Here is an 11,943-nt window from a genome sequence, read left to right as displayed (position 1 = left end):
CTACATTTCCCTTCTTATAATTCTGATCCAAACTGCTTTTTTTCCCCCTCCATTACCCACATTTCAGAGATCTTGTATCACTTCACATTTTCTGGATGCCATTTAATGCTAATTTTGTAAGTGTAATAATTAATTCCTTGCACACTGATGAACTTATTTCATACTTAGAATATGCACCTCTATTAAAACATGTTAATTATACATTTGCCAATGTTATATATTTAATATATGAAATACAGTAACCAGAGTTATAAAGAAAAATTAATCTATAGCTAATTAAAAGAGGCATTTCAAAGTAGTTGGGATCATCAAAAAATAAAAATACCCTGCTTTACCTGAAAGTAGTTTTCCTAGTAGCTCCATATTATAAAAGCTAACAATACTCTTACAGATTTGTATTTTAACTTGAGAGCTTGGCACTCTCATCAAGTAACCTGTCAAAAATAGAAATAAATGTAATTAACAGACTTTATAATTTTTTTAGAAAGTATTCTTAACACAGTATTCTTCTTTTCACAGCACTTAGTATTACCTACAAATCTGTAATTTCATGCAAAGTTTCATTATAAAATATTCAAGAGGCAGAGACTCCCCACACTGGAGAGGACAAAGGCATCTTAGAGGAGTAGCATAAATTTAATCAGTTACCTTCTCTGCTTTATAGCTGCAGACACTTATAAGGCACTGGATGTTATTCCAGAAGTTGTGGAATTCTGAGGAAAGCTACTAAGCTACTACACTAAGCTGTTGTCATCACTACCACGTCACTGGAAACTCTTCTAAGCAGATAAGATATGAAATAAAGGGAGCATAGAAGCAGTAAGGATACGTGTTCTTGGCATCCCAGGTTTCAGTGTTTACAGTGATACCCCCATTTCTCAGATCAAAATGAAATTAAACACACTAGATTCACATTTACTCCTTCATCTGCACTGATAACATTTTCTCATGTGGCTTTCGACATTGGCAAATAGGTAATTCTGCTAGCCAATCTTCAGGTTAGCTGCAGATCAAAGTAAAAATTGTTTCTAATATGAAAAAATCACAGAGGATTGAATGAATAATTTAAAGAAATTACCTACATTTACTAAGGAGTAACAATAAATTAAAATCATGCTAATAATACAGTTGATTTTATTGTGGCATAATAATAATTTTATTGTGGCATATCAGATTACACTCACCCAGTTGTGCAATGGATTGTGAAACTTCAACGGAATAGTTTACTTCATCAGATGATTTCTTTTTTTGAAATGGTAACCTGCAAAATGAAAATTGAAAATATTACAACTATGTTTTAATCAACTCACCAGAAAAATTCAGTAGCTGTTCTCTTCCTCCTTGATAAGTTTTTCAGTTAAGGACACCTTTTCTAGGATGAATGCGTTCTTTGCAATGCTGATTCTACACTGAAAGCTTCATAATCTGCAATCACATGTTGGCAATTAGTGGTAAATGTTCATAGATACTATTTTCATAATTCAAATATGATGCAACAAGACATGCTGAATAAACAAATGTCATTTAAATGTGGAAGACTAAATCCTACAATCTAGACACTATCAGGCTATTACAGAGCTAGGCTATGTACAGACATGTGTAGAGGTGGAAAAAAGGGATCATATCTCTGGGCAAGACCTCTTGAAATGGATAAAAGTAAACCAAATCAACTGAGTCCAAATAGCACAACAACAAATTTATTTTTAAAAACAGGATATTAATAAATACTCAATAACATACTCAAAATACTCAGATATGACATAAACATATAAGTGCTAAAAACTGTCTAACAGTAAACATTACAATATTATCCTAAGGTCTCTGCAATACGTACTGTAGAAGCAGCTTTCTGGTAGGTTTACCTTTATAAACACTGCCAGAGAAAAAGAAAGGGGAGAGGAAACAACAGAATAAATACTGGGTGAGGCAGGGGAGATAGAAAAAAAGACATTGAAAAAAAAAAAAAGGGGGGGGAAGAAGACAGGCAAACAGATGCAGTTACAAAATAATGGGATATTTTACTGGAGAAATTAATGTATCTGAAACTTAATTCTAAAAAAAAAAACCCCAAAAAAACCAGCCCCTGCCTCTGGTTAAAAGCTTCTCTGTCATATGAAGTAGTAGTGAATTGTGGTGGAATTTCCATAGTACAGAACTTAAAGCAAAACTCAAGAGTGCAATTTTCTAAAATATATTCATTGCAGAAACCACAATTAGTGCTGAACTGCTCTAAAAGAGGAAAAGTCTCACAGCTACATTTTACTGACTTCATACACTCATGCTCAGTTTCATTATGATTCTAGCAAACACCAGAGAAAATTAAACTCCATGATGTACCTCCTCATTCCCCACTGTGTGGCAGCAAAGAAAAAGCAGTACATCTCAGGGTGCTTAGGGAACTAAAAAAATCAGCTGAGAAGTTCTGTGTTTATTAAACATAACAGCTGACAGGAACCTATGTAAAAATTTACCTGAATATCTGTTATATCTGTTTTACTATGCCACTAGTTTCCACTAGTTTTCTATCTGGTGATTTTTTTTTTTTCCCTCTTCCTTATTCTCCTCAAATGAAATTAAATACAGGAGTAACTGTAGCTACAAGCACACCATAAATAACTTTACTGAATTACTACGGAGGAGAAAACTATTGACAAGTATGGATAACACCTAAATTCTATTCTACAGATTACCTTAAATACAGTACGACAACAAAATTGCCCTAAAGTTCATGCAATACATTTTTAAACTAAATATAAATCCTAAATCCTTTTGAGGTTCATTCTCTCCTGTAATATGGCTTGTCATTTTGTAATGCTTACCTTCAGGTATTAGAGTGTCTTTGTGTCACCCTAAGTTTTTAAACTCACTTAAGAACTTGTCTAAAACAGCAAAACACACCTCAGTACCACTTAGCTGCTGAATCTTTTGAGGCCAGCAGTCCCAGACTGACTTAGGCAATAAGAGACCTTGGGGAACCTTGCTTCCAAGCAAGCTGGGGCCAAGTACAACACAGTTTTGAATTAGGTAACATGTAAGTGCACAGATAATGAACTGCTAAAATAGATTCCTCATTCATGTCACCAGAAACTGGACACAAGTAAAAGACAGCTGATGAAAAGGAAGAATGATAAAATGGATACCTTGCAGAAAGAGGTGCTTTGTAGAAAAATCCTGTACAGATATGTCACTTGCCTTAGAAATGTATAAAGCTGTTAAAAAGCAGTATTTAGATCTCTAAAAGAGGGGCTGAGGTACTTACCCAAACAATTTAATAAGTTCACATAAAGGCTCAGTGAAAGCTTCTTGTTCATTCATTTTTTCTGCACACAGGTTAAGAATTTCAGTAACCTGTGCTACATCCTTAAGTGGCTTTTCACGTGAAATTAAGGAAATCAGATCACCTATACCACTATGAATCAGAAGAAAAAGCTGAAAACTGTGCTCATCACAGTTCAAAGACAAAGCCAAGAAAAAATAAGACCAATGTTTACAAAGTTAGGTGTTTAAAAGAAGTATGAGTCAATACTTAAACTTTTCAAAGCAGCCTTATTTTTACATAAGTACAACTTTTGCAAATCTGATTTAGGTGTCTTCTCAGCTGAACTCACTGGAAGCTAAGCACTAAATTTCTAAAAATGGAGGATGAAAAGTTTTTACATCACAATGTCAGATTTACCTATCTAAATTCTGAGACAGGCTTGTAATATTTCAATTGTTTTCTCCTCTAGTCCCAAGTGACTAACTGAAATTTGAAAATCTGGACCCAAATACATATTGAAATTATTTAATTTCAGGGTAAAGGCACAAAATCAAAGCTGAACTGAGACGGAGAAGTTACTACCAATCCACTGACTCACAGAAACTGCCTTTAAATACACAACTCAGTTGTAATGCGATACCTTAAATCACTGTGCAATTATCTGAACTGTATGAAATTAATAACATTTTTCCACATGCAACGCCCTCCTTAGTACTTCTCATTATTTCAGTTTGTACTGTACAGATAAGTTAGTCTGACTTCATTTTTCTTTAAAATGTCTCCTTACTGGAAGTCTTTTTAATCTTGCTATTTTATCCGCTGTTTCTTAAGTAGTGGCAATTATTATGCTTTTCTATTCAGAGTTTAAAGTACACCAGTTACATTTTGGACACTTTCAGCCACTGTGCAGGTGAGAACTCTCTATTGAATTTTGTGACAAATGATTCTAATATCCAAGAATCTAGCCAACCTACCAACCTTGGCTGTGTGCACACAAGGAGGCCAGTGATGAGAATGTATATGATCACTCCTATTCTCCATGGGGAAACACAGTACAGCATCAAATATTTTACTGAATAGTCAGACTATTACCATACATAAAACACCATGACTTCAGAATTCTAGAGTGGCAAAAAGGATACAAGTCCATTTTCAAAATGCTTGACTACCTTCTTGAGAGTTTTCAGCTGCTCTTTTTCCAACTCTTTCTTAAGTAAAAGAATGAAAAGCGGGTTTTAATTGTAGTTTTTGCCCTAGAACCTTAAATGATTATATTTATCCCCTTTTAAGTTTAAATGAAAGTGGAAATCAGATTTAAAAGTTTACAAGACACAACAACATTCTCAAAGTGCTTTGAAGCAGGATTAACTCCATGATGAAGCCTCATTTCTAAGTATGAAGTCTGTTCTCTTGTAACTGAAGAGGCTTTCAAAAACTCCTGTTCAAACGTGTCGACTCTTTCTCTTAAATTCTTTGTGATTCTTTGTAAAGCAACTAAGAAAATCAAACCTATGTCACACACAACATCAATGTGGAAGCATGTAGATCTAAGTGGCTTAGACTGCTCTGCACCACTAGGAAACAGCCTTCAAATTCAAAGCTGAAAACAACTGAAGTGAGGACATGTCAGGCTGTGTCAGTGATGCGCAGCATTCATTTCATCTCTCCTGAGCACCTGCTACTTGAGTCAGGCCAGGAAGTTGTTTCAGGAGTCTACAAGCCCAGAATCCTATAGGCATCTTATCATATATTTTATGCTTTCTACAGGAGCAGTAAACACTATCATCTGGCACTTTTTTCTTCAGTCAGTAAGTTTATTCCATCAGCTCTGTATTAAAAAAAAGGGAACAGGGGAAGATATAACTACTTCTCTGTGGGGCATTAATTTAAAATATACTAGGTTTAATCGGGTCCTTGTTTAAGAGCATAAATTATCCATATTTTGGATCAAAATTATTTGATGTCTTAGTGAATTTAATCTGCCAAATCATCTTGTGGAGACTAAAAAATCATTTGTGAAAGCCCATGAGATGATGATTCTCCTGTGTGCGTAGGTAGTTGTATTTATTCTTCAACATTGACCTTTGTATATTTCACCTTCATTTAAATTCATCTCCCTGGAGAACTGTTAGCAGTTAACTTGGGCAATTACATAAATTCACAACATACTTTCAATGAGGTTGTATGTACATCTATTTCCCAGCTATAGGTTTCAGTACTCTAAAATTCTCAAAAATGATAGAAATTCTGCATGTCTAGTTTTTGAATGGTCATGCTTTTGTCTTTAAGTTCCTGTGTGATCTTCTCTTTCTCTATGGATTTTTTTTTTAATATAAACCCATAATTGACACATTTTCATTAGTAACAATGATCATCTTTAGAAGCATTCAAATACCAGAAGAAATACTCATCTTTGTGCTCTGTAGCTCCAGCTACCTGTGTTGGATATAATAAACCCATATGAGTTTATTAAGGGTGGGTGCTGAAGTAACTGTTTAAAGAAACTGTCAAAACCCCGTTACCACCTGTGTAACAGAGATGGCAAGGTACCAGGGTTACTTACTGATCCCGAATCTTGGAGTAGTGCGATGACGTGATTCAAATCCACTGACCTCGATTGTGTATCCTGAAAAAGCAACACTTTTAACCTTTTTTTTTTTTTTTTTTTAAATTTTGCTTTTAAGGCGTTTAAAATGTGAAACAGCCGTGTTAAACTAACATGAATTTACTCAGGAGTACGTAAATTCAAGCCGTGTGCAGAGCACACATAAGGGCTGCTCTCAGCCCGAGAGAGACGGCAGGGGCAGGGGCAGGGGCAGGGGCAGGGGCAGGGGCAGGGGCAGGGGCAGGGGCAGCACCGGGGCTGGGGGTGCCCCTGCCCGCGGGGTAGCTCACCTGGGCTGCGTCAGGGCCCTTCGTGCGCCTCTCGCCGCCGCTGCGAGAGGGGCCGAGAGCGGGGTAGCGAGAGGCCGCCCGTGGGGCGGGGGGGTGAGCCGCGGCCAGCGAGGCCATGGTGGCTCCGCCGCGGCGGCAGCACGGCCCGGCCGTTGCCATGGGAGCGGCGCCGAGGCCCGGCCCGCCCGCACCGCCACAGCCTGCGCGGCCCTGCCCTCCTGCCGCCTTCCGCTGCTACGGCTCTGCCGCGACCCCCGCGTGGGACGCCCTCCTCCACCCGGGCAGAAGAGTCACTTCGTGGGCTGCTATTTGTGAACGCGACCTCGGCGAGAAAACCATTTCCCACCCCGTCCGGGGCAGATGCTCGGCGGCTCCCACATGCTGGGCAGCTGGAAGGGTGGGTCCGTAACAACTAATCATGAAAAAACCCTCGATGAGACGCCACCATGACAAACCCCAGATAGGAAAGTGCTTCTTGGGGTAGCCTGGCAGCGAGGAAAAGGGCAAAAGCAACCTTTTCCTTGCATAGACCAATACAAAAAAGTAATAAAAGCCGGGACAGAAGGGTGAGGGGATGTAGGTATCTTCTACTTGCAAACAGTGAGCAGCTGTTTGAGGTTTAGTTGACAGCTGAGATTAAAGGGCAACACAGTGTTTGGTGCACTCACAGGTAGGACTGCTCACTTCAGCTGCCAGTCGTAGGATCTGGATACACTTTGGGCAAGTTGCACACGTGTCACGTTGGGTGTGCACATATCCCAAGTCTTTCAAGCATTCTTGATGCCAACCTCGGTTTTCATTGACAAATACTTAACTACAGTGATTCCAAACAAATATTTGAATATGTGAATAAATGTATTAAATGCTAACATAGCTGTTTAAATCTCCAGATAGCTTTTTTATGAAAAGAAGTGATTGATAACAATCAACAAAGACAACATTATGGTTCCAACTATAACCAACATAGTCCTTATTTTCATTTTTCCCAGCTTGCATGCTACACCCCTCCCATACTTGCCTTCTGCAGAAATAAGGTGCATCTCACATTTAGTACCCACATACGCTATAGAGTTTTCTTTCCATCAAAGGCAAAATACCCAATATTGTGTATTTGTGTATACACAAAAAACACCCATGCACATTCTGCTTTTAGTAGAAATTAATAAAAATGTCTACTAATTTTCTATAATTTTAGGCAAAATTATAGCCTAGCATAGTATAGGACTCTGAGTTTAGAAAATGCAGTGGCCCCTTTGACATCCATGACATCGTGAGCTGTGATTATAGAACACAGGTCATACAAATGCAGGACTTGCAGCACATTTATAAAAAGTGCCTTCACATGATGTGACGACAGTGCAGTTGCCAGCCTTGGAGCTGGTGTTGGACACTCTTAATCAGTCCATGTACACACATCTCTCCATTACTATAACCACTTTACTGGCCCTTCCATGCTCTACTTAAATATTTGTTTCTGTGAACATTCTGTTTTGTATCAGGGCTTACACTGGATGGAACAAGATTTTCTGTTAAGCATCTGAGATTAATTGTGCTGACAATGCTTGTATGTCTTCAGGCATTTAGCTGAAAAAGCTGGATTATATATATTTTTTCCCTTGGTGTCCACATAGGAACTGAAGTTGTATGTATTCAAAGTTTTAAAGCTTATATAAAAAAAATTGCTTACATTTATTTATATTGTTGCCCAAGTGATTTCAACTTTGGTGGCTCCATGTTTTGAATGACAAATGTGTAGAGAATATACCTAAATTGGGCAATTTAGTCTGTAAATTATAAGCTTAAGTCACATGTCACTTGTTGGCTCACTGTTCCAAAGATCAATTGCAAAGCTCCTTTTGCTCACTGTGCACCTTCTTCAAAATGAAGCTTTTAAAATTTAGGATGAAAGCTACATTATGCAAGTTCGACTACAGGGATTCTGCTGCCCTTGGCAAATAGCAAATGCCCATCCTCAAAATCATGCAACAAAAGAAAGAAACACAAGCTAAAATTTATTCTGCATAAGAAGAAAAAGCAAATACCTTACACTGATTTTTTATTGATTTTTGTGTAAAACACAGTCTATGGAAAAATAGCTAAGAGCATTACTAATAATAGCCCTGTTCAGAGAGACAGCACAAACAGTCTGATAAACACAACTACAAAGAGAATATTACACATGGGAGACATATTATGCTTACTGTAAGACACTGCCAACAAGGCATGAGAAACAATATATAATGACAGAGGTCATTATTCAAGTCAGTTAAATGTGTCACTTATTTTAAAGGCTGTAATCTAATTAATTCAAGCAGTATCATATGGTGATACAACATCAGTACTGCAACATTATTCATTATGTTGATAGAAAATACTACAGGATGAATAGCCAAGAAATCAAAACCTTGTGTATTTGGAGATGCACTGTCTGCAAGGAACTATACATATGCATTCATTACCACTGCATATGTGAAAATATTACACTGAAAAAATCAATCTATCTAATTTTTATGCACCTGATATATCTAGCCTTCAGAGGAAAGCTGTTTCCTAACTATATTCATACTTATGAAATTTGTTGCCACTGGGGAACTCATTGCCTTACATTAATTAATTATTTCCTTTAATGCCAGTTGGACAGCTAATACCGTACAGACTTAAACACAGAAACACACTATTTTACAGTCAATTAATGCTAAATAAAATTATTCTTGGCACATCACATAATTTGCCGTGTTGGAACAAAAAATTAAATGTGGCAACAATTCACAGTAACCATTACCACAAGCTAAAGAACTTCCAAAACAATTACAAAAGAATTAATCTCTACATAACTAAAAAGCTCTAAATAATTCAAGAACATGTGCACTTCATTAACTTGTACATAGTTGCAACAGTTAATAGAATTTTAAGATAAAATTAAAGACACATGGAGCCTATGATAGAACTCTGTTTTAGACAGTGTTAAGAAAGACCACCTTAATATCCATGGAAAACAAATAACCTGTTGGTAAACACATAGAGGTCTTCATTTTATAATGTGTGTACAATTCTGTATCACATATCAAGCACTATTTTTTTAACTGTACAATAATTAAGATAAATTAGGTTTATTTCATTATGTATTTTCATTAGGCAGTAAAGCAATTTATATAAAGCTACACAAAAATAATTTTATAGCAGGCTATTCCTCAAAATATGTATTTATTCTTCTAAGTAACTAAGATGTCTAAATGAATTTAGTTGTTTATATTTAGGCAATCTAAACTAAACAATTAGCCTCAGTTATTTTTCCAATGAGATGTGCTATGGTGAGTTTATAGAAATCAATATGTTTGGTCACATGAATGAAGATCCCTTGTTGGATGAAACATATACTGGATATAAAATTTGCCAAGTGCATGAGAGTCATTTACCTTCAGGTTTAACAGAGTCTTGTTAGAATGAATTGGTCCTTAAAGAACACTACAAAATTAAATAACAAGTCAACATGCTATTCCAGTTAGAAGTAAATACATGGCCTAACAGGAAACCGTATGTCCTTTTTGTAGCACAAATATTTCACAAAATGCCTTCATATAGTTGATCTAAAATATTGTCTATTTATTAATACTTCAATATTTCAACCTTTCAAGTAACATATAATATTAAAACACATTTTTAATTTTCTGCATACAATTTGAAAATAGGAATGACTCATCATTACTCTCTCCAGACATCTTTGGCAGTTTGAAATTTAGCAGTTTAATAATTGTTGAAGAAATTTAATGATGAAGTAACTTTTTGCATAGGAAAAGGGCCAATACATTTCTGCATATACTGTCAGTGGATGCATTACAGTACAATATCTATGGACTTTGACAGTAACTTTCAGTTAGTACAATATCATAATTCTGCAACATTATCACTATTGCATCAAAATAATTAAATAATTGTAGGGAACATGAATGTTAATTACATATTCTACAGAAATGTAAAATTACCATAAAATAACAGCAGCATATTTAATTTTCAAATGTAGTCAGACTGTCAACAGTAATACTTTCTGCCTAAATCTGTTCAGAGGTATGAAATTCTACTCTCAGTTATACTAGCCCATTCTAGTGATTTTAATTAGGTTTCATGTGTAGGACTGGGGTAGAACACAGCATGGTATTTATCCCATTAAAATCCAAGATTTGATATGTTCTAAGATTTTAAAAGTTAATTTTATTTAAAGGAACGAAGCACAATGCTTCAGCCTTGTGTGGTTCCACTCTGCAATATGAAAGAGGAAACAGTCCAGGACATGCAATTCTGCAAGCCTTTTAAGAAATAAACCCCTTTTGGAATGCCATTACAGACAAAGTTAAGTTAGAAGTCATAATTGTTTCTTGTTCTTCATTTTTATGTGAAAATCTCATTTTTACTAGTTTAGGCTCCTGTCTGTCTCCAGCAACAACAGGGTTTTCAGTTGATGTCTAGAATGTTTGATGAAAAAGTGTTGTACTTGTATATCACCACCAGTATCACTAAAATAGCTGCATATTGGAGGAGGAACAATAAAAAAAATACCCTGAAACAAACTTATTTGGTTTTGGAAAAAAAGAAAGAATGCAAACATTTATTTATTTATTTGATAGATTTATTGAACCTTTTTCCCCTTCTTTATTTTTCTGTTAAAAAAATAGGAAAGTTTCAAATTTCTAAAACATTTGGGAAATTTTTGGAGAACGTAGCTAGTAAATACAGTAATCCAGAGGAAGCACCTGTCTCAAATCCAAAATTATTGATTTCCAAGAGGCTGAGAAATTGAATTTGGGAAAAAAACACTGGACATCTGCTTTGGTTTTGGAAGCATCTACCACTTGTCAGCTATTGAAGACAAGTCTCAAAGACCTTAGCCTGGACAATTACAGCTGTTATGATTTATTTTTCCAAAAATCGCAAAATAAAATTAATTATTTTTCTTCCAATTGACTCCTCAGCAAGGCTTAAAAAGGAAGATAAATCTGACCTTTCCAACTACTTGAAATTGAAAATTTGTGAAAATGAAGTATCAAATATCTGCTGACCCACATAACATAGTTGTTTTTTTAAAAAAATGTATTCACAGACCTCCATTTTCAAGAATCCATTGGCCTCCCTTTCAATACAAAACATGTATAAAGACATATAAAAATGCTTTAATGGTGAAAAAACATCATGCAAGTATTTTATTTTTCATCTCTAGATTTGAACATGCTTAAAATGAAAGGAAATTCAACTGTCTCTCATTTTGTAACAAACCCAGAATATACACAGGCTTGATGTGTAAGTTTGGGGAATTTGGATACTAGAATAAAAGTAAAATTGTTGTAGATATTTTGAATTTTAAATTAAATTAAGAACAACTAACATGAATTCTTTAGGCTTAGGTTGGCATAACTGGGGCAGAATTTGATTCTAGAATCTTCTTTGTCTGTGAAGCTGTTTGTTTTATTACAAGCAGAAATAATGAGATTTACAGGACCAGTGATGTTTAAGGATAAATTCAAGCTTAATTCTGTGTATTTCTGATGCGTGATAGGACAAATTCTTACAAAGCAATAAATAGTAAGAGAAGGTTCAGCTAAGATAATTAGAGGTTTTAAACAGTGCAAATATAGATTAAAAATATAATTTAATACAAGAAAATTAGGACCAAATACACAATCTGATTCACTGAAATAGAGGTTTTGCTAATTAAGCAGTAGCAGCCTGAAGGTATGAGTTGTGTTTGGTTGTTTTGTTAGAGAAGAGTAATTACGACTGACACAGCAGTAGTAATA

General features: G+C 35.7%; 1 protein-coding gene across 1 annotated transcript in view; it reads right to left on the bottom strand.

The window, feature by feature from the left end:
- The window catches only part of LOC128814170 (GTP-binding protein 10-like), a 60,126-nt gene extending 53,837 nt beyond the window's left edge, over nt 1-6,289 (bottom strand). Inside the window, exons 1-6 of the mRNA XM_053989779.1 lie at nt 6,155-6,289; nt 5,823-5,885; nt 4,402-4,467; nt 3,260-3,369; nt 1,185-1,261; nt 336-434 (exon numbers count right to left, since the gene is read on the bottom strand). Of these exons, the coding sequence (XP_053845754.1) occupies nt 336-434; nt 1,185-1,261; nt 3,260-3,369; nt 4,402-4,467; nt 5,823-5,885; nt 6,155-6,271 (532 nt within the window). The 5' untranslated portion in view covers nt 6,272-6,289. The remainder of the gene's footprint in view (nt 1-335; nt 435-1,184; nt 1,262-3,259; nt 3,370-4,401; nt 4,468-5,822; nt 5,886-6,154) is intronic.
- Between the last annotated feature and the right edge of the window lie 5,654 nt (nt 6,290-11,943).

This window comes from Vidua macroura, chromosome 1 (assembly GCF_024509145.1).
Source record: "Vidua macroura isolate BioBank_ID:100142 chromosome 1, ASM2450914v1, whole genome shotgun sequence".
In the NCBI taxonomy this organism is placed as follows: Eukaryota; Metazoa; Chordata; class Aves; order Passeriformes; family Viduidae; genus Vidua; species Vidua macroura.
Note: the sequence above shows the minus strand (reverse complement) of the source record. Positions and strands in the feature narration are given on the sequence as shown.